The following is a 23,700-nucleotide window of genomic DNA, read 5'->3' as shown; positions in this document are numbered from 1 at the left end:
TAGTGAAAGGAAATGAGGCATTTGTTCAACAGTCTTGATAATAAGGAAGTTTAATCTCATTTCTCTTTGATGTTCTTTTCATTTTTTGGTCATAAGAAATCTTTTTATCAGGGAGATTACCAATATTTTTATTGAATTTGAATAAATTATTAACCTCATTAACATTTAGTTCAAGCTGAGTGGTATTTTTATATTTTTGTTGTGTTTTATTTAATTTATGTAAATTATTTGCAGTAAGGTGAATCAAATGCTAGCTTTTTTGATACTTTATTGGAGTGATTTAAAAGTCAAAGAACTCATAAATGGTGATATTAGAGCATAATTTAATAGACTGAAATTGTATTTAAGTGTGCTAGAGTCTTTTTCTTAGATTAACCCTAGACACAGATAAGATATTAGCATTGGGAATAGCTGAATATGAGTTGAGAAGCTTGGTTTAGTGTGTCTAAACAGCAACACAGTTCTTGAGGTGTACTATTGGTTTAAGAATGTATTTTGGACTATTGGATAATAATACCTAAGTGCCATTAAGTTGAATATTTTTTATGTGTTAATAAGCCTTTATATCTTACATTTGGATAAAGACCAAAAATGATTTATAGAATAATTCTGTTTTGGCTTTTCTCATTACCTCATAACACATTCGATGGAGTTCAGAGGTATTCCATTTGTTCTAGGCAACAGAGGTTAAATATTAGTTTAAAAAATTTATGCAGATTGTTGAAAACCAGTATAATTTAATATGAAATTTGATATTTCATTTGGATGACAGGAATAGCATTTTGTCATAATTGTCACAGGAGCAGAAATGTTACATGGACCTACTGCTGGAGTGCATTCCAACATCTCCTGGGTTGCCAAAGGCTGTGGTGCCAGAGTTGAACTGATATGGCCTAGTGCATTCACCCTAACATTTTTTTATGTTTAGACCCACATTTATGCTATTTTTAGAAATGGTGCACTCTCAAATTACTCCACCATAAAGGAGAAAAGTTAAAAAAACCACTCATTATTTATCAGACACTAATCATTTTATATATTTTGACTCACATAGTGCTGATAACAGCAGTAGGTAGATACTCTTGTTCCTATTTGGCAGATAAGGAAACTGAAGCACAGAGAGATTAAATGATTTCCTCGAGACTGTGCAGCTAATAGATGGTGGAACTAGGAATCTAATCTGAATAGTGTGAAGGACCAAACATCATCCTTATTTCTTTGAAGTAAGAAATGCCACTTCTTTGTTACTAGTTGAGGCAATAATGTAGACCTTTATGGGAAAAGAGTCTTGGGTAGAGTTTTGTGAGCAATTGTAATTTAAAACATTGTCTCATACTCTTAACCTTTTCTGACTAAACTTAAATATTTTTCCCCTAAACCTGCAGGAATATCGAAAATGGAAAAAAAAGTGAAATTGGAAGAAAAAAGCTCAACTGCATTTGGTATGAACAGAAAGTAATCTTTAAGCAAAAGACTGTAGATGGCTTGGCAGTGGGAGGACGTAGTCTATCCCTTACTTTTTACCTGTTAGTGCTCCTGTAGGTGTAAGTGATCCTCTGTTTTAGTGTTTATTAGTTTATTCACCTCCAAATATGTTGTTTCCTAATACATGTCTTGTAGTAGTATGTGTATTTTTTGTCAAGGAACCTTAAGGCTTTCTCTGAGAACTTGATGTTTTTGAACATCTTTGAAATTATGACTGTTTAAAAATATGGTGCCATTTAATATTGTTGATCCTTAGAGAATGGATGGTAAAATAAAATAGCCTTTTTTCCCCAGCCTTTTTTCTTTTTTTTTTTACTTTCTTTATAAAAAGATACTAAATTTTCTGCTGTCTTTTCTGTCTTCTGTGCTGTCATGACTATAAGTTTTGGAATAATGGATAATAGTCTTAAATATTCTACAAATTAGCTCCCTGGAGCTTGAGTTACTCAAAGTTGGTTCAGTGTGGTTGATAAGCTGTGGGCTAAACCTTTCTGAGTTGGACAATAGTTGAATATGTGTGATGAGTTAGTTTTAAATAAAGTATTCTAGGATACTGTTTTAACATCTGTACGTTTTCTTTAAAGTGCATATGATTGGGAAAAAAGAAATATTTTAAAATTTTTAAGAAAAAAATTAGTTTAATGAGTTAAATTTTTACTTCTTTGTGCTTTTTATCTTCATTCTTATATACGTGGAAACTATTGAAAGACTGAAGGAATTATTTGTGGATTTGACTTTTTTTTAATATTTTTCCCAAAGAAAAAAGTTCAAGTCTTTTTAATCTTCTAATACATTTTCTTGTTAAATTTTGTATGGAAATGCTGAGTCTCCTCGGTCAAGTTTTTCTTAAATTGTGGAGTATATTTCTTGCCACATCAGGAAACTGAGTTACATTACTCATTTAAGAATTTTAACTACTGTCTGTGTTAACTTTAAGGTGTCAGGAGTTGGGATTTCTCAACACTGCTAATGAAGATTCCCTCTTATAGCCCAGTAAGCTAATCAGGAGTTCCAGACTCATGACAGGAACAGTTTAATTGAATCCATCCACTCTGGGCAGGTGACTGGAATAGCTGATTAAACCATAAATGCTGCTTTTAGGTTAACCCAAGGGAACAACTCGGGATCAGTCATGATTACTAACTGACTCACTTATTGTCATTTAGGTAAGAGAAAAGAAAAGGATAAAGAAAGAAAAGAGAAGAGGGACAAAGATCACTACAAACCAAAGCAGAAGAAGAAGAAGAAAAAGAAAAAGAAATCTAAGCAGCATGGTAAGTACAGTCCTTCCTCAGTATCTGGGGTATTAGTTCCCGGCAGTTACCAAAATCCACAGATGCTCCAGTTTCTTGTATCAAATGGCATGGTATAGTCAGCCTTTGATACTTGTGGGCTCTGCATAGATCTGTGGAAATAAAAACTGATCTGCAGTTGGCTAAATCCACAGTTGCAAAACCTGTGGATACAGAAGGCTGCCTGTATGCTAAAATGGTGATTCCCATTTTTTAATATCTAAGGTTCTTTTAGCTATCCTCTTTTACAAAGTGGAGGTAGGATAGTATTCCCATGTTCTTGAGAGCTGAGCAGTTCGTCTAGTAACCTTCCTTTATCTTGCCTGTTTAGCTACAGTCAGTGAGTTAAGTGGTCTGTAAATTAGTCCTTGCAATGACTAGAGTCTTTCATTGCCAGTGGTATGGTGGACTAGGTACCCTGAACAAGGACCCCTCTGTGTACTGTGAAGGAATTTCTGTCAATCTCGAATTTAAAGTCCTTTGAATTAGCTTTCCAGAAGTGAGAGAAAATAATTTTAGAAAAGCTTGGAGAAAAAACAAATGATTTTTCTAACAATAGCTTGTCACTAAATAGTCATTAAAGCAAAAATCATTCTTAGAGATAGGAAGTTACCATAATAAATAGTCATTAAAGCAAAAATCATTCTTAGAGATAGGAGGTTACCATATAGTGATAAAGGTTGAGTTCACTTTACATCTTTCTAAGTTTTATCACTGAATAACATCATCATATCTTTCTTAGTGATTAATAAATTCACAAAACCCAGAAGTGTCTGTAAGGATAAGAAAGATGGTAGCTGCATAGTTGATCCAACAGACCTGTCCAGGACACTGAACTCAGCAGCTGCAGAGTAGACAGCTTTTTCAAATAGACTCAGACATTTATTAAAATGGACCATGGGATGCAACTTTAAGCAAACCTCAACATATTTTAAGGGTTTTCCTGGTGGCTCAGACAGTGAAGAGTCTCCCTGTAATGCAGCAGACCCAGGTTTGATCCCTGGGTTGGGAAGATCCCCTGGAGAAGGGAATGGCTGCCAACTCCAATATTATTGCCTGTAGAGTTATCTTAAAATCACTATTGAGAAGACAAAAAGCCCCATATGTTTAGAAATCAAGCAGAATATTTTTAAATAATTCATGGATGAAAGACAATGCCAAAGGGAAAATAAGATGTTAAGAACCTGGCAGGTGATGAAAATATTATACATGTAACTTGAAAATGTAGTTAAGATTGCATTTGTGAGAAGAATATTGCCATACATGCTTACAAAAGAAAAGAAGGCTCAAAGTCAGCTAAGCCTCCAGCTTAAGAGGTTAGAAAAGATTAAGCCCAGAAAAAGTAGAAGTGAACATGAATGATAAACATATGAACAGAAATTAAGGAACTAAAAAAAAAAAGTAGCAAAAAATGAAAAATGCCAAAATTAAATGATGACACCTAATTTTAGACTTCTGGCCCCTAGAACTGAGAGAATAAACTTCTGTTGTTTCTGTCCACCAGTTTTGTGGTAATTTGTTGGGGGCAGCTCTGGGAAACTCATACAACTCCAAATTCAGTTTGTTATTATTGTTGTTTAGGCGCTCAGTTGTATCCAACTCTCTTGGGACCCCATGCATGGACTGTAGCCCACCAAGCTCCTCTGTCCATAGGATTTCCCAGGCAAGAATATTGGAGTGGGTTGCCATTTCTTCCTTTAGGAGGTCTTCCCGATCCAGGGATTGAACCCAGGTCTTCTGCATTGGCAAGTGGGTTCTTTACCGCTGAACCACCTGGGAAGCCCCAAAATTTATTTTAATTGGTTTAAATAGCTTTGCTCTCAAAATCAGAAGAGAACAGTATGGGAAAGGGCAGTCACAGGCTGTTCTTATTTGTGGACAAAGAGGCAAAACACAGGGAATTAAATCTAGCAGGATGTTTAAAAATAGGACCATATAGGATTGGAATGCAAAGTTGGTTTGACATTAGAAAATGAATTAATGAAATTCACCACAGTAACATAGTTTCAATAAATGTAGAAAAACCATTTGATGAATTCCTGTGTACTTATATTAAAAAAAAAAAAAACTTTGAATAGCAGAGTGTAAAACTTAACTTAAAAACATAAAGAAAGCCTAAATAATGGGGAAATGATTCATATTCATGGGGTAGTAGATTACTGTTGAAAAGGTGCCGCTTGAAATAAATCTATAGATTGATTGCTGATTCTGAACTTAACATGGAAGAGTAAAGAGCCAAGAATGAGATAGTCACTCTTGAAGAAGAATAAGGAGAGTTACTATTCAGTTATCAAAGCCGGGAGGTATTTTGAAGGAATAGAATACGTTAAGAACAGAATAATCCAAAGCAGATCATACATATTTCAAAACTTAGTTTATTCAAAGCTGATATCTTAGTTTGTTAGGTAAGTAATTGGTATTAGAATAATTTATAATGCATATAGTGACAATAAAACTGGGCTCCAACCTTATACCATGTACAACAATCAGACTGATACTGATGAGACTTCCTACGTGAAAGACAAAACTATAGAACTTCGAAAGTATAGAAAGTCATCTTTGTGCTCTTTGGGCAGAGATTTGAAAATGAAAAATGCTAACCCAAAAGAAAAGGTTGAAAATGTGACTAGACTTAAATGAACTTTGGTTCATCAAAAGCATTATGGAGAGAGTGAAAAAACAACACAAACCATAAGAAAATAATGATAACATAAATACCTGACAGAGTATTAGTATTCAGAATGTATTTCAAGCCCTTACAGATCAAAAAGAGAAAGAAAACCCAGTAGGAAAATGGACGAAGGAGTTTAATAGGTATTTCACAGAAGTGGAAACCTGAAAGTGATTATACAAGACAATGCACACTCTTAGGTGAAGCTGCCTAATGTAACTTTTAGAACCTAGTGAAATCTATTTCCCCTCTGCCGTATTGGCAGAGAGTATGAGGTGAATGGTACCAGAAGTGCTGAGGAGGTGCAGATAGCGGCACAGCCACCATGGGGAAGCCGTGATGTTTTTCTGATGAGCGTAGAGTTGACCCCAGATTCCGAACTAAACTCACATGGTCTGTCAGGAGACATGTGCAGGAATGTTCATGGCAGCACTGGCGTTGGCCTGTGTCCACCTGTCCTTCAGTGGAATCTGTGTCACTGTGTAAAATAAATGGATTATACCCATTGGAATCTCATGAACAAAGCTAAAAATCAAGTCACAGAGGAAAACATGTACAGTTTTACAATTTCATTTATGTAAACATCGAAAAGTTGTAAAACTAAGCAGTATATTTTTTAGAGATTCCAATGTATGTAGCAAAAGCATAAAGGAAAGCAAGAGAATGATGAATAGAAATTCAGAATTAGTGTTGCCTCTGAGGTAGAGAAAGGACTTTTTAGTTCACATTGAAAGGTGGCACAAAGGAACCTTCCAAAAGTGACAGTGATACTCTCTCAGAGTACATGGTGGGTATCTAAGTATTTTGTAGTATTTACCTGCTTTATGTCATACCCATTTCTCCCCCATATGCATCAAATACTTAAAAAACAGTTTCAGAAACTATGACGCCAATGAGGTACTTTCAGAATTTGTAATCATTGTTGGTAAATTCTTCAGATTTTAACTCTCTCTATAGGTCAAAAATAGCATCTGATCTTCCCACAGAATATAAAGTTTCTGTATTCTTTAACTCTAAAGAAGGCAATGACACCGCACTCCAGTACTCTTGCCTGGAAAATCCCATGGATGGAGGAGCCTGGAAGGCTGCAGTCCATGGGGTCGCTAAGGGTCAGACACGACTGAGCAACTTCACTTTCACTTTTTCACTTTCATGCACTGGAGAAGAAAATGGCAACCCACTCCAGTGTTCCTGCCTGGAGAATCCCAGGGACGGGGGAGCCTGGTGGGCTGCTGTCTATGGGGTCGCACAGAGTCAGACACGACTGAAGTGACTTAGCAAAGTAAATTTGAAGACATGGGATCAAAATGGCATTGAAAAACTTGGACCCACTTCCCAGACAATCTGCCTTGCTCCTCAGCTTTTCTGTCTGACCCCACCCCTTCATAGACAGCTCTGTGGAAGCCATACCGGAGAGAACCATAAGTTAGGTAAACAGAAACCAGGAACCACAGATTCCTGTTTAGTGACTTCTCTCCCATGATGATACATCAGAATGCAGAAATGACAAGTGTCACACTGCAGGACAGATGCCAGATGAACTAGCTGAGGGTATTTGGCTGCCTTGGGTATTCCAGTGGAGACACCGAAGCATCTGGGCAGGAAGGGCATGCTTTTTTTAAGTCACCTTAACGTTGCATCCTATAAGTTAAATAAATAAGCAGGGTGACAATATACAGCCTTGACGGACTCCTTTTCCTATTTGGAAGCAGTCTGTTGTTCCATGTCCAGTTCTAACTGTTGCTTCCTGACCTGCATATAGGTTTCTCAAGAGGCAGGTCAGGTGGTCTGGTATTCCCATCTCTTTCAGAATTTTCCAGTTTATTGTGATCCACACAGTCAAAGGCTTTGGCATAGTCAATAAAGCAGAAATAGATGTTTTTCTGGAACTCTCTTGCTTTTTCAATGATCCAGCAGATGTTGGCAATTTGATCTCTGGTTCCTCTTCTAAAACCAGTTTGAACATCTGGAAATTCACGGTTCATGTATTGCTGAAGCCTGGCTTGGAGAGTTTTGAGCATTACTTTACTAGCATGTGAGATGAGTGCAATTGTGCAGTAGTTGAGCATTCTTTGGCATTGCCTTTCTTTGGGATTGGAATGAAAACTAACCTTTTCCAGTCCTGTGGCCACTGCTGAGTTCTCCAAATTTGCTGACATATTGAGTGCAGCACTTTCACAGCATCATCTTTCAGGATTTGAAATAGCTCAACTGGAATTCCATCACCTCCACCAGCTTTGTTTGTAGTGATGCTTTCTAAGGCCCACTTGACTTCACATTCCAGGATGTCTGGCTCTAGGTGAGTGATCACACCATCATGATTATCTGGGTCATGAAGATCTTTTTTGTATAGTTCTTCTATGTATTCTTGCCATCTCTTCTTAATATCTTCTGCTTCTGTTAGGTCCATACCATTTCTGTCCTTTATCGAGCCCATCTTTGCATGAAATGTTCCCTTGGTATCTCTAATTTTCTTGAAGAGATCTCTAGTCTTTCCCATTCTGTTGTTTTCCTCTATTTCTTTGCATTGATCACTGAGGAAGGCTTTCTTATCTCTTCTTGCTATTCTTTGGAACTCTGCATTCAGATGCTTATATCTTTCCTTTTCTCCTTTGCTTTTCGCTTCTCTTCTTTTCACAGCTATTTGTAAGGCCTCCTCATACAGCCATTTTGCTTTTTTGCATTTCTTTTCCATGGGGATGGTCTTGATCCCTGTCTCCTGTACAATGTCACAACCTCCATCCATAGTTCTTTAGGCACTCTATCTATCAGATCTAGTCCCTTAAATCTATTTCTAACTTCCACTGTATCCCTGGGCTGGGAGAAGCACAAGCTGGAATCAAGACTGCCGAGAGAAATACCAATAACCTCAGATATGCAGATGACACCACCCTTATGGCACAGAGTGAAGAGAAACTAAAAAGCCTCTTGATGAAAGTGAAAAAGGAGAGTGAAAAAGTTGGCTTAAAGCTCAACATTCAGAAAACAAAGATCATGGCATCTGGTCCCATCACTTCATGGGAAATAGATGGGCAAACAGTGGAAACAGTGTCAGACTTTATTTTTGGGGGCTCCAAAATCACTGCAGATGGTAACTGCAGCCATGAAATTAAAAGACGCTTATTCCTTGGAAGAAAAGTTATGACCAACCTAGATAGCATATTGAAAAGCAGAGACAGTACTTTGCCAACATAGGTCCGTCTAGTCAAGGCTATGGTTTTTCCAGTGGTCATGTATAGATGTGAGAGTTGGACTGTGAAGAAAGCTGAGTGCCGAAGACTTGATGCTTTTGAACTGTGGTGTTGGAGAAGACTCTTGAGAGTCCCTTGGACTGCAAGGAGATCCAACCAGTCCATTCTGAAGGAGATCAGTCCTGGGATTTCTTTGGAAGGAATGATGCTAAAGCTGAAACTCCAGTACTTTGGCCACCTCATGCAAAGAGTTGACTCATTGGAAAAAACTCTGATGCTGGGAGGGATTGGGGGCAGGAGGAGAAGGGGATGACAGAGGATGAGATGGCTGGATGGCATCACTGACTCGATGGACATGACTCTCAGTGAACTCCAGGAGTTGGTGTTGGACAGGGAGGCCTGGCGTGCTGCGATTCATGGGGTTGCAAAGAGTTGGACACGACTGAGCGACTGAACTGAACATCGCATCAGCAAACAGGACTGTTCCAATATGCTGTAGCAGATGCAGAATCTCCTGTTCTGAAGCACCTGTGACAGTGGGGAACAGACAAGGAGTGGCTGATGAAGAACAAAGTAAGAAGCAGGCCATACTTGGTAGCAGAGTGAGGGACAGTGACCGCAAGTGAGATTGCAGGAGGAAAAAAGAGAATTGACTTAAAGAAAGGAGAATGATTAGGATGAGTAAGTGAAAGTCACTTAGTCATGTTTGACTTTTCCACTCCATGGACTGCAGCCTTCCAGGCTTCCCTGTCCATATAATTCTCCAGGCAAGAATATTGGAGTGGTTTGCCATTTCCTTCTCCAGATATGACTAAGTCTTGGACAAGTTCAGAGTAAATTTGCACCTCAGACTTGTAGCCTACCATGACCTATGGCGCCACTATTTATAAAGAGCTGTGGAGTTTCCCTGATGGTTCAGTGGTATAGAATTCACCTACTATGCAGGAGACACAGGAGACATGGGTTTGATCCCTGGCTTGGGAAGATCCCCTAGAGGAAGAAATGGCAACCCACTACAGTATTCTTGCCTGGCGAATCCCCATGGACAGAGGAGCCTAGTGACCTACAGCCCATAAAGAGGCAGACATGACTGATCAACTAAGCACATATTAAAGAAATAAACCTTTTAAAAAAAAGTTGCATGTTTTTAAATTAAAAAGAACCTTATATCTTTGCATTGTAAAATCAGATCTATAAATGAAAATCTTAACTTTGAAAACAGAGTCCTGGTATAGACTAGTGATGCATAGGAGCATTGCTCTTTGTACACAGCAGGTGTTAGATCGGGTAATCACTAGCATCTTTGCAATTAATTATTACATTTGAGGAAAATTTATTCTGGGCTGTTTAATTCATCTTGGAAATGACACTTTCCCCCAGGTGATTAAATTAGAAGAGTGTTCTTTAAACTTAAATAGGGGGTTTTAAATAACTTTGAAATTTTAAGGACATCTTAAATTTTAAAGAATTCACATTATTACTGCATGCGTTCCTAATAGAAGATGTATTTTAGTCTGCAATTACTACCAACAAGGAGTTTAAAAAATTCTTTTCCTTTTACCACTCAGTGCAATTTTGCATATCCTGTGATGCTTATTATGTACCAAATACTAGGTGTTTTACATATACTAGTTCATTTAATCCCCACATTAACCTTTCATGGTGGGGCCTGTTATCCCCATTTTATAAACAGTTAACTAAAACAGAAGGATAAAGAGAGCTGTCCAAGCTCACATGGCTAGTAAGTGGAGAAAAGCAGATTTAAACCGAGGCAGTCTAGCTTCTGAGTCTTAATTTTCATGCTGTGTTGTTAATTTTGACCTCCTTGCCTTAAATATTGTTTTCTAGGCTGTGCATCCTTCCTTTGTTGTGTCTGTTAACATACTAAGTCCTTAGTAGTTATCTGTTAGTTTAAATGAAGCTATGGAAAATAGTAGTTAAACGATCCTTTATAATTATTCCATACAACTGTGGGTTGACAGATGTTTTGATTACCAGATTTAGTTTACATAATATAAAGTTAACTTTGTGTTCAGTCCATGTGTGTGAGAAAATGCTGTGCTGGGATTTTAAGAGTGACATCTTTGCCAGTGTTTAACTTTGTTATTTTAAGCAAATTGCTTCATCTCCTTGTCTTTTATGTATCTGTAAATATGGGGAAATGAAGACATACAGAGGTTTAAGAGAACTAGAATGAGAAATGCAAAGAGAATCCAAAGTATTGTATAGTAAAACAAAGATTCCTTTCTAAGTGTTTGTAAGCAAGCATGTATGTTAGGAGTGGTAAGGAGTATGAATAAATGTCTACTGTGATGTGTTGTGTGTGTGGTAAAACTGATACAAAATAAATTCTACTTGGTGAAGCTTTATGAAGAAGATGACATTTGCTCTAACCCTGAAACACAGCAGTAGACTTCTATTCGTAATAGCCATAGGGCATGAGTTTGGGGAATACAGGTTCGGTGTAGAAGGCTAGGGCTTCCCAAGTGGCACCTAGTGGTAAAGAACCCACCTGCTGGAGACTTAAGGAGACATAAGAAACATGGGTCCAATCTCTGGGTTGGAAAGATCACCTTGGAGGAGGGCATGGCAGCCTGCTCTGGAATTCTTGCTTGGAGAATCCTGTGGACAGAGGAGCTCAGTAAGTTACAGTGCACAGAGTCACAAAGAGTCAGACATAACTGAAGTGACTTAACATGAATGCGTGTAGAGTGCTAGGAAATTGTGTTCAATGCTAATATACTGTACAGAGATTAAATGTCCTCCATGTTTTGTTTTTAATAACAAATTGAGATTTCTAACATTTTTGTACTGAACCAATACTTCCACTTTCTCTGAGAGGGCATTGTAACATGTAGTCAGTAAAAGGGCAGCTTTTAAGAGCCGAGTGTGCAAGTTCACATCCCGATTGCGACACTTAGAGCTTAAGTTATTTAAATTCTATACACTTCAGTTTCCTTGTGTATAAAATGGTGATGATAGTTTTTGCTACGTAGATTCATTGTTAGGATGTCATAAGGATATTGTTATGAAGTACTCAGTACCTGGCTAGCATTTAGTAGATCCCCTTCGCATTTCCACACCTGTGCTCAAGTAATGCAATGCTGACAATTTTGCAGTTCCAGGGAGGCTCTGAGGGATGACTCAGGTCTGGCAGTGTGAGCATCGTCTGGGAGCGTCCCACTGCTGAATGACGTGGGCGTGAGGCCCGGGAAAAGTGGTTTTAACAAGCTTCCCAGTGTGTATCAGATGCAAAATCCACTAATAATGCTTTTTTGGTTAAGAGTAAGGCTTCTGTAGTCAGACTGTCTGGGTTCGAATGTTGGCTTTGCCATTGATAGCTGTGTCTTCTTGGGCAGCTTAACCTTTTCTGCCTGTTTTTTCATTTGTATAACGGCACTGACAGTAGTAGTTTTTTGTTGGAGAGCTGTGAGGATTAAGAGTAGTTGGTACCTGTAATACACTTAGGGTCCTGTTTGGCACCTAGAGAGCCCTTGATGAACATGGCCCATGCCATGGTGTTTAGGATGACCACTGCTGCTGCCACACACCACTACCTAACAGTGAGTCAGAAACAACACACATTGATGATCTTAAGGTTCTGCAGGTCATAAGTCCAAAATGGGTCTTACTGGGCTAAAATCAAGGTGTCAGGACTGCACTCCTCTCTGAAGGCTCTAGGGAGAATCCGTTTTCTTGCCTTTCCCAGATTCCAGAGGCCACCGCATGTCCTGGCTCATGTCCCACCCCATCTTCAAAGCCAGCGGTGGTGGCTCAGGTCTTGTTTTAGTTTACATCCCTCTGGCACTGACTCTTTTGCCTCCCTCTTTCTTTTAGGGACCCTTGTGATTATGCTGGGCCAACCCAGATAGTTCAGGATAGTCTCTTATTTAAAAGTCATCTGAAGACCAGCTTGATTCCATCAGCAGCCTTATTCCCCTTAATTCCCCGTATGATTCAGCATATCCACTGGTTCTAGGGATTGGGCCTTGGACATTTTAGGGGACCATTGTTCTTTCTCCCATAACTACCAGCTGCAAATGGCTGAGACTCAGTGTGCACCTGCATTGGACTGTTCTTGTAAACATTGCTTTCCATTCTCTATGATTCTTCAGCCTTTTCTACCTCTCATTTATTCCCTCATCTGCATTAGTTTACATCCTTTGCCTCACACTCAGTTGAGGAAATGGAAGCCATCAGATGAACACTGGCTCATCTCTTCTCCACCACATCTTTGTACTTACCTGAATATGTCCTCTCTTTTACCTCTGCCAAATGGAAGAACTGCCTGTCCTTTTATTCTTGAGTCCTGGCGTGTCTCCCGTGTCCACCCCCCCGCCCACCCCCATCACCACCCCTACCACATGTTTAGATTTGTATGGACAATGTGTAGGATCTTCCTTCTTTCAAAAGCCCTCTGCTGAACTCACATTTCGTTTCTGATTTCTCCATCTCCTATTTATGCTTCCGCCTCATCTCAGAACCCCAGTTTCAGCACCAAGTTGTTCAAGCAGAAACCTGGATATTGCCCATGATGGCGGCTCACAGCCCTCCGTCTCCAGTCTGCAGATCACTGCGTCTGCTTTCAAATGTCACCTCAGCCGCCATCCTCCCAGCCCAGCCTGCCAGCATTTCTTGTCTGGTCTGTACCACTGCCTCTGAACTGTGTCCCCACTTCTGTTTGTGCTCCCCAGACTCCCCCCTCCATTCCACAGCTATAAAACACAGGTGTCACATCCTGCTCCTCCTTACAAACTTTGACTTTTGTTCCTTTAAAACCAAAAAAAAAAAATCTTACCTTCAGTGTGATCTGGCTCCTGTCACTCTGGCCTCATTTCTTACCTCCCTCCCTCCCTCACCGTGCTCTGGCCACAGGCTTGTCCCGTCGTTCAGGTGTGCCCAGGGTTCTGCTTGGTGGCCGCCCCATGTGCCTAGACTCACACCCTCTCCTGTCTTTGCCCCCTGACCGCACCCAACTCAGCCAGTCCTGCACGACTCAGTCTAAGCTGAGGAAGACAGAACTTTGACTAATTTCTTTCTGGACCATTTAATGTAGTTCAGAGGTTTTCTGCTGAAGAATTGATTGATTGAATTATCACTATGATAATTGACATGCTAGACATCATGAGAATCTCTTTACTAAAAAGAAAAGCAAACAGTTAATTTCCATCTTCCACATCTTAGCTTCAGACATAGCTGTGATTATGATGAAGAGAAAATGTAGCTATAATCCTTGTTCACTTCTGGACTACTTAATAAGAGTTTGTGGATACCAGTTAAAACCTGGTGCTCCCTGCTGGGTAGACACTGCCTGGGGTATATCTTCCAATGTTCTTGCCAAAGCCAGTTCATCAGATGCATGATGATCTAGCTGCTCGTGGATGAGAAGAGAAAGTGGTGGCATGCTTGTTTATTTGTCATAAAACATGACCTTCTCTTTATTTTTGTAGTGACTCTTCTTGATTACTTGATACTTTATTAATATTTCTCTATGTATCTTATGTTGCAGACTATTCAGACTATGAAGACAGTTCCCTAGAATTTTTGGAAAGGTGCTCTTCTCCACTAACTCGATCTTCTGGGAGTTCTCTGGCTCTGCGAAGCATGTTTACGGAGAAAAATACAACATATCAGTACCCAAGGGCAATCTTGTCAGTTGATCTTAGTGGTGAAAGTATGTGTAACCATGTAATGCTTAAAACAAAGTCTTAACGATTCTTAAATGTGGAACTGAGACCAGCGCATACTTGATCAGGTCCTGTCTGAGCAGGGCCCACAATTTAAAAAGTTACTCCATAAACCAATATGAAAACTTGAACGTTAGAAATTTAGCTACTTTTAAAATTTATATGAAGTAAAATGAGCATTTCTACTTAATTGTAGGACAGGCGGTAAGGAAACAATTAGTGTCCACCATGTACTGGTCTTCTGTGGCTGTTTTTACATGTATTTTCATATTCTTCACTACCAGCTTATAAAATAGATATTGTTACCCACACTGTGTAAACAAGCAGAGGCTTATAGGTTAAGTAACTTATAGGGCTAATTAGCATTAGAATTAAAATTCAAACCAAGGTCTATCTTAACTCCTAAGAAAATGCTTTTTCTGCCAGATTTTTATCCTAGTTTAAAAAGACACTTTGAATTCCGGATCACAGATATTTCTGTAACCAAAAGTCTGGAAATGTGGTCCAGGCAGTGATCTGAACACATTCAGGTGTTAGGCATGTTGACAGAAAGCCAGTTAGGCGATGACACGAGCCCTGGAGTTGGAATGGTTCAGGTTTTCCTGCAAGTCGAGTCCCGATGGTGGAGGGGTTGAGGACTCTCTCCTGCCAGTGTTCTAAGCAATGGGAAGAGAGACTCTTAACTATAGACATTGATAGCAGTGGCTTGAGACCAGAGCTCCAGCACAGTCAGGGAATGGAAGGTAAAGGACGGGGCTCCATCCTGTGTGAAATCCCAGGACTGTTTAGGGGGTGCCCTGTCTTATTGAGTGCCCTGCATGGCGGATGCCAGGTCATGTTTTCTCTTTGGCACTGTTACCGCCTGCTCTCTTCCAGGCCCAACTCCCCTCTAGCTCACGATAGAGAAAAGTATATTCTTCCCTTGACGCTAAAATAAGCACATAGCACTTGTGAGATATTTTAAATCTCAAATCTAAGAAAAACAGGGGAGGGAGGACTAGGGAAAAGGTCCGTGCCCTTTTCCCTTTTGGGCCAGTGGTTCTTAACCTCAGGTGTACATTATATTCATTGATGTGAGGCTAAAATACCAGGTATTTTAGGTGCTGCAGCAGGGTACAGGTCTGGGGGTTTGGGGAGGGCAGATCCTGGCAAGATAGCCCTGGTAGCTGGTGTTGAAAATCAGGTAACCCCCATCCTGTGAGTCATCAAGGTCTGACGGTTGCCTGTTTATGCAGAGTGATGGAGAGTGGGGGATGGGCAAGTGGTGTGGCCGGAACTAGAACAGGTGAGCGTGGCTGAAAAGAGTGTCCTGAGCGTGTGCCCTCCAGTCAGTTGGCTTCCCTTGCCCTTCACATGTTCAAGTGCTGAGCCCTGAGAAGGAAAGTGGGGAGGTTCTCAAATGTGAAGGTACATCAGAACCAGCTAGAGAACTTCTTATACCCGATCTCTGGGCCTTACCCAGAGAATTTTCTGGGTTCTGACAAGTTCCCAGGCAGTGCTGACCTGGACAGCGCACTTGGGGAATATTGTCTGGAAACAGGAGTGATAGTTCTGGGGGCAGCAGTGTGCTGGGGCCGCTTGGTTGGAGCTGTCAACAGGTGGTGGTCCAGTGCGAGAGGGAACCTGTACCTGCTTTTCTTATTTAACTTTCAACCCTGTGACCCATTTACTTAGCCTCCAGAATTCAGCCAAATATTGCTTTGATGTGAGTTAGTCAGACTGGATTTTCTGGCCAATATATCAAATTTGCCTTCTAACACCATAAAGCCTGACTGTTTTGGTTATACAAGCCCATGTAAGATACACCCTAATTCCTTTTAAGGGTAATAGTTTTTAAATTAAATTCATTACTGTTATGATTGCCATCCGTTTAATACCATGTATGTGTGCAGCAGTGTTTGAAACTGTTTATCTGTGTTCTAGTCTGTCATTTTGAAACATGAACTTGTGTTCAGGAAAGCCCAAGAGAAAAATACAGATTTTGGATTTAAGTTAGGAAGAGTATGAATAAATGAAATTTCTTACTCAGATTGTTAATATTGAAATATTTTATAATAGCTAATTGATTTACTTCTTGCTGCTTGAGTATTTTCTTGTATTTCTTTACCATTATCCTCATTTCTACTGACTTCACTCTCCAAGATGTCCCAAGATTCTAAGGAGAAAAAAACATGTGTTTTTCTATAAAACATTAACTTTTTATAAATCAGAAACAAAACATTCAAAAACATTGAGTCAGGGAGAAAATAGCCAAGATTGGAAGCTGATAAGGAAACTCTAAAGCGTGTGAAATATTTAGAATACAAATAGCATGAATTACGTGGTTTGAGTTCAGGCAGCTTACATCTGATCTGATTAAGTCTGAAAAGGAAATTTTCTGTATATCACGACTCCGTCCTCCCCACTTCCAGAAACATTCTGGAGTGGCTGTCGTATATATCAGGCTTCACTCTGAGCACTGGCTGCAGAGCAGTCAGCAGTGCAAAAGCCCTTGTTCTCCTGCACGCTTGACATTCTAGAAAGGGGAGGTGAATAAACAGCAGTGGAGGAATGTCTGAGCACATGACTGCAAGTTAGGGAGGTGAGGTAGAGAGGAAGGAACCCTCTCTGCTCTGAGGGTGGCCCCCATTTAGCAGCTTCCGGGCAGTGGGACGACTCAGGTTCCCCAGCATTTCTCCACTCACACTCCAGCACACCTCTAGTGTCCTGCCGTCATTTCTTTCCCTTTGTCATCACTCAAGTATTTCCTTATATTTGCCTCAGTTGTTTTTCCTGAGTAGCCTGAGCTAAATGGTAGTCTTTGATTTGACCCTGTTACAAGAACAAACCTAAAACCTAGCACTTAAATAGAGTCTTTGTAGTGGTCATCCATATAATCTAACTTCTGGGATGTACTTTTTTTTTTTTTTTTTTTGAGGATTTTTATCAAAAAGAAATTTAGAATGTTATTAAATTCCTCAGGGAACTCATAATCCCGGTTTAAGAAATCCCGGTGAGGTCCATGAGTGCACAGGCTCTAGAATCAGGCAGTCCTGGCACGCAGTTGGCTTTACCACACGCTGGCTACACTGCCAGGCAGGTTGTGTCTTACATATAAAGTGCTTCATGTGGTCTGTCTCTGAAGTGCAGTGGTTACTGTTCCTGAGATTGTTAAAGAGTCGTATTGCTGTTAGCTCCTAGGCACGCTCCTTCACTTCCCTGAAGTACTGTGTATCTGTATGGTGCAAATAATAAAACCTCTTTCTGTGACCCATTGTTGTGAGGATCAGAAGGGATAATGTTTGTGAAAGCATTTGAAGACTGCCTATTTTAGTTATTAATATCCACTTTGGCCATCACTTCTATAAGCACCTGGACTAGAGGATACTTTCTGAGTCACTTATAATGGTATTAACATAAGATGTAAAACAATCACAGTCACCCAAGCTTCAAAAATCATATGTTTCTTTGGCAACAAATACTCTGTTCCCATTCATCCATCCTCCCTGTCTAAAGACTTAATAGCTTATACACACTTCCCATAGCGCCCTTCTTTCTAGAAAATGACATAAAAATGGAAAAAGCAGTGCTGAGCGCACTTTTATGTATGTTCTAGACTTATCGGACATGGAATTCCTGGACGATTCTTCCACGGAGAGTTTGCTCCTCAGTGGGGATGAGTACAATCAGGACTTTGATTCAACGAATTTCGAAGAGTCTCAGGATGAAGACGATGCCCTTAATGAAATTGTGCGATGCATCTGTGAGCTGGACGAGGAGAATGGCTTTATGATTCAGGTGACCTGTGTTCCCTTCACACGGAATCAGTCGGTCCAGGTGCTCGGCATGTGCGTGGGGGCATCTGTGTTCTTTTTCCTCCCCGTCCTTTGGAAGATGGAGGTTTCTAGCTTGTCATCACGTTTAAAGTACCAGTTTTAACGACTGGCAGGTCTCATCTTCAGTTGAAGTGTAGTTTTCTTACCTGAAGACCTGTCTCCAGGGTGTTTATTTTGAGGTTTACGAGCTAAAATTCTTTCCAAGAGCCATTAAAATGGCTAAGCTTCCACACAAAGGGGAAACCATAGAACTGTTCTGCTGGTCTGGATCCTGTTGTCTAGTGATTTATGTTGTCTAGTCACCCTTCAAGGGAGATACTGAAACAGAGTTTCCGGAATATCGAAGATTAAAGGAAAGCTTTGTTTCAAGGATTACCCTTACATATCACCTCTCCCTGTAGAAAAGGGATCTTTGAGACAAAAGGAAAGCATAACCCATGTTTTGTGATGACGTTTGGAAGATCTGAAGGTGTTAGTTCTAGAAGTGAAGGAAGAGTAACTTCCCTCTTACTATTCTTTTCCCCGATTTCCAATGGTTTTCTCAAATAAGGGAACTACAAGTTTGTAGGTTCACCACACAAGTAGTACTTCATGAGGTTGTTGCCTCACACACTGCTTCAAAGTTGCTTTTTTCTTTTTTTAATTTCTCTAATATGCAATTTTTAAGTTTTAAGAATGTGGGAAATAGGAGACATAGTTTTTGACTGACTTGTGATTAAACCCATTTACTAAAGCACATGTTAATGGGTGCAACAAGAGGAAGTTCCTGAAATAGTCTACTTTAAGTAAAGTAAAGCTCATGGTAAGTCATGACTCACTTTTGTGACGTGGATTAAGAAGTGAGCGGGCCGAAGCTGCAGGAGGACTCAGCCAGCTAGCTGAAGAGAAGGGGCTTGTCTCTGTTCCCGGCAAGTAAAGCGCGGTTGTCTTCCGGCAGTGTGAAGAGTGCCTGTGCTGGCAGCACAGCGTGTGCATGGGGCTGCTGGAGGAGAGCATCCCGGAGCAGTACCTCTGCTACATCTGCCGGGACCCCCCGGGTAAGCCTCCATCCCTCCTGCGCTTACAGGTCCCACTGTACGTCCACCGCCTGACATCCCACCTTCCGTGTCAGCTAGACACTGCTTCCTTGTTAAAACTTAAAAGTGTTTTTTGCTGTTAAGTTTTATTTTCCACATCAATTACTTAAAACATTAGCATAAATTCATCAGCATAATTTAACACCTTACAGGAAGGACCGGGTTGTGGCTTTTTCCTGGAGAAGAACTATCTCTTTAATGTACTCCTGTGTGTTGATTTCTAAATAGGCTAATACATGGTTATTTGAATGCATTCATAGCCTGAACTCAGGCTCCTCCTGACGGGATTTTGAATGCTCTTCTGGGAGTGCTGCATGACGTTGCAGTATTAGAGCAGGTGGGATGCCCAGGGACCATGGCCGGCCCCTTTGTTTCACTGATGAGGCAAGTAGGACCCTGGGTATCACGTGCCTTGTGCTCAAGACAGTTAGACTGGCGGCGCCGGGAGGAACTCCTGCACCTGCCTCCCCTGCACCTGGGCCTTCCTCGCCACAGGGGCTCTGAGCAGCAGTGTCCTGCATGTGGTGTGTGCTTCCAGCTCCCCGGCGGAACCCATGGAGGCATCTCAGATAAAGGCTGCTGCCTTTTCTTGTGTCTATCAGATGAATAACACGAAGAAGCAGGAGAGTTATTTAAACCTTCATGAATGTAGGCATTTGTTCATTCATTCATCTAGCAGCACTTATGGGATTCCTCCTGTTTGCCAGTCTCTGTGGTTAGAGGTAAGATGAGGTAAGAGGTAACTGTGCCATCCACTCGCTCACTGTATAGTAGGGGACACAGACATAGAAGCAGCTAGTTGTAACTGGATATAGTCACTGTTGATAGTGAAGATATAGGATTATATCAGATTCTATAGATACAGAGCTCTTAGACATGAAGGAGGGGTCCCTATTTACTTAACTAGAATTCTGTTTCATCCAGTTCAACTAGTTTCTGTCTACCCCTTTCAACCTTTTTTAGAGAACAGAAGACAGATACATAAAAAATAGAAAGTAACACTCAAGGTTCCTCTGCAGGTGTGACCTGCCACTGACCACATCCTTAATGGAGTTTGTCTTCCTTAGTGGACAGGAAATCTGACTGTGGGAAGAACTCTAAACAGCGCCAACTGCTCGAAACACTAGCCTTGCTCGTCTTTGGAATTTGTTCTTAGTCCTAGAGCTTGCCTCGTTTACTGAGTGATATTGGTCTGGTAGTAGTTGAAGGGAAGTCTCGAGTGAATGGACTCCTTCGTCACTGTAATCTCAATTTCATCTACAGGTCAGAGATGGAGTGCAAAGTATCGCTACGATAAGGATTGGTTGAATAATGGGAGAATGTGTGGGTTATCATTTTTAAAAGAAAATTACTCTCACCTCAATGCCAAAAAGATAGTTTCCACACACCACCTGCTTGCTGACGTCTGTGGTGTTACAGAAGTCCTGCACGGGTTACAGCTGAAGATCGGAATACTCAAGTAAGTGAAGGGTGGCCAAGGGAGGGGTTCAGTTAGGTGTAAGTTTTAATTCAAGCTAAGTCAGTTGTTTTTTGTTTCTAACTAATTTTTACTGGAGTGTAGTTGCTTTACTGGCCAACTGGAACTGATCATGTCCTTGGTAGACTCCATGCATCCTGGTATCAGGCACTTTGGTGTACCTTGTTTATGTCTGTCTTCCCTTACTAAGCCTTGAGTTCCTGGAAGGTTGGGATTGTGTCTTACTCATCATTTTATTCCTAGAGCTTAGTGGAGGGATGAGTTCTCAGTAACAAATGAAATTCGCTTCTGTTGGATGTCATAAACCTGAAGATGAATTTCTTCATAAAAAGGTCACACAAATGCTAAAACTCAAGAGAGAAACTAATTTATAAAGTTAGGCTTTAAAAAAAAAATGTGGTTGTCCTTGATATCAATATGAATTTCTGAACATTTGTAATTTCAGTAAAGATTTCAACTGGACAAATTTTGCCTCATGCCTATAGGTTCTGTTTATGTTAATGTTTCTACTAATAGTAGTTATTATCACTAGCTAGAAGGCAATGGCACTCCACTCCAGTACTCTTGCCTGGAAAATCCCATGGATGGAGGAGCCTGGTAGGCAGCAGTCCATGGGGTCGCTAGGAGTTGGACATGACTGAGCGACTTCACTTTCACTTTTCACTTTCATGCACTGGAGAAGGAAATGGCAACCCACTCCAGTGTTCTTGCCTGGAGAATCCCAGGGACGGGGGAGCCTGGTGGGCTGCCGTCTACGGGGTTGCACAGAGTCGGACATGACTGGAGCGACTTGGCAGCAGCAGCAGCAGTATTTATTGAAAGTCTACTAGGTCCCTGAAATTGTTGGTTTCTTATGATATTTCATTTAATCCTTACAATAATGACCTTACTTTGATAGCTGGGTGATCAAAGACAGAGGTTCTGGAAGTCGTCCAAGCTCCTGTGAGGCAGAGCAAGACTCTACCCATTGGACTATTGAGTTACAAGTCTAGCTGTCCTTCTACTGCACCTTCTACTGTTGAAGAATTATAGTATTTTCTGGATATTAAATAATGAGGGGTCTAAAAGATAAAATTTATAGCTTCAGAAACAAGATTTGGGTTTATGTCTCCAGATTGTCCTTCTTTTCCTCGCTATAGAATTTGAGGAAAGGATTCCTCTTTTACTTACTGCAGAATTTTAATTATTACAGAATCAATTGTGCAGTATCATGCTTGAGGGTTCAGTGAGGATGGTGGTAAAGACACATTATCTTGGACTGTTAGCACGTAATTAGTACAAGCTCTTTGGAGGCCACTTTGGCAGTACTTGTCAGAATTAAAATGTGCAGGCATTTTCTAGCAATTCCATATCTAGAAATTGATCTAACTGATATCCCCACTTGTGTGCCAACGTTGTTGTTGTTTAGTTGCTAAGTTGCGTTCAACTCTTGTGACTCCATGGACTGCAGCATGCCAGGCTTCTCTGTCCTTCACTCTCCCGAAGTTTGCTCAGACTCATGTCCATTGACTCAGTGATACCATCCATCCATCTCATCCTCTGTTGCCCCCTTCTCCTCTTGCCCTCAGTCTTTCCCAACATCAGGGTCTTTTCCAGTGAGTTGGCTCTTCGAGTCAGGTGCAAAGGTCCACATAAAAAAAAAAAAACCTAAAACAACAGCAACAACAAAAAACTTACTACACTTTTTTTTCCCTCTGAGCTGTTTCTCCCACTTTGTTTTAAGGAATAAACATCATCCCGACCTTCGTCTCTGGGCTTGTTCCGGGAAGAAGAAAGATCAAGATCAAGTGGTTGCTGGGGTGGAGAAAAAAATAACAGTGCAAAACATAGTTAATGTGGAAGAAAAGAAGTATCATGTACAGAACCACAAAGAACCACCTCGTTTACCCCTAAAAATGGAAGGAACTTATATAACAAGTGAGCACAGCTACCAAAAGCCACAAAGTTTTGGTCCAGATTGCAAATCTCTCGCAGAGCCTGGGAGCTCAGATGATGATGATGTTAGTAGTTTTGAAGAAGAACAAGAATTTCACACGAGAGATAAAAACCGTTTACGATATCCAGTAAAAGAAGATGGAAGGCCCGGAAAGGTATAAGTAGTTCATTTGTCTTTGCTTAGAAATACGATAGAACAAAAGAAAATTTCGTGAAATAAGGCGTACTGAATTCCCAGGTTTTACTTATATTTCCAAATTCATAAGTACCTTGTTAGGGTAAAGACATTCTTTGCTGTCTCTCCAAGAACACACTGACCTTTTGAACACTTAATTATCCCCTAATTCAGAAATACAGTAATTCATTAAACTTTTGCCTTAACGAAAGTTCTAATTTTATAAGTACACTTAGATGTCTCTAAAAACCGTGAACCGCATTTTTTCCCAGAGAACATCTATGTGTTAAAAACATGAGAGTGCATATGGGTGTGTGTATATTAATACAACTTGTGTTCTTTTGTACATGTTTCAGATAAGTGTCAGTCCGGTTGTCTTTTTAAACTTTAGCATATTTGTATATCAATCCTATTATGCCATAAGCTGAATTCCTGTAGCTCTGTATACATTGAATATTTATAAATTTATTTCCTATTCACGACTTAGAGATGTCATGCCTTCATTTTTTATTGATTTTCAATTAGCAATACTGCTTTAAAATCAGTTCTTTATTTTTCTGGCCTCTTTTATCAAGTAAGTTCTATAAGTAAATACTTAACTGAATTTGAATAGCTTGTATTACATGAAATTTTGTGGTAAATTAATTGTCAAATTAATATTCATCTTATGAAGTGAGTTATCGCTGGTGAATCTGAGCTCAGATTTTGTGTGTGTGTTAAGCAGTCTGCACTTGTTAAATTTTTAAAGGATTTTTATCTTCCCCTCATCTCATTGACTTAGCTGCAGTAATAAATTCTAGTGTGCAGCTAAGGACACTATACTGGCTTCTGCCACCTTCCGTAATTTTTTTTCATATTGCTTTTTGCCTTCACTCCACTTAAACACAGTTTAGATT

At 40.2% G+C, this 23,700-nt stretch overlaps 1 protein-coding gene across 9 annotated transcripts in view; it reads left to right on the top strand.

The window, feature by feature from the left end:
- PHF20L1 (PHD finger protein 20 like 1) overlaps positions 1 to 23,700 on the top strand; it is a 78,794-nt gene that overhangs the window by 45,445 nt on the left and 9,649 nt on the right. For 8 of the 9 annotated variants that reach the window (XM_070802423.1, XM_019973741.2, XM_070802425.1 and 5 more), the window contains 7 exons: positions 1,386 to 1,442; positions 2,652 to 2,759; positions 14,149 to 14,313; positions 17,922 to 18,103; positions 19,079 to 19,178; positions 20,481 to 20,676; positions 22,418 to 22,784. In XM_070802423.1, coding sequence (XP_070658524.1) covers positions 1,386 to 1,442; positions 2,652 to 2,759; positions 14,149 to 14,313; positions 17,922 to 18,103; positions 19,079 to 19,178; positions 20,481 to 20,676; positions 22,418 to 22,784 — 1,175 coding nt within the window. The remainder of the gene's footprint in view (positions 1 to 1,385; positions 1,443 to 2,651; positions 2,760 to 14,148; positions 14,314 to 17,921; positions 18,104 to 19,078; positions 19,179 to 20,480; positions 20,677 to 22,417; positions 22,785 to 23,700) is intronic. The other variant, XM_070802429.1, reaches the window with a different exon arrangement.

Source organism: Bos indicus, chromosome 14 (genome assembly GCF_029378745.1).
Source record: "Bos indicus isolate NIAB-ARS_2022 breed Sahiwal x Tharparkar chromosome 14, NIAB-ARS_B.indTharparkar_mat_pri_1.0, whole genome shotgun sequence".
Classification (NCBI taxonomy): domain Eukaryota; kingdom Metazoa; phylum Chordata; class Mammalia; order Artiodactyla; family Bovidae; genus Bos; species Bos indicus.
This window is presented reverse-complemented; position numbering and strand designations above follow the sequence as displayed.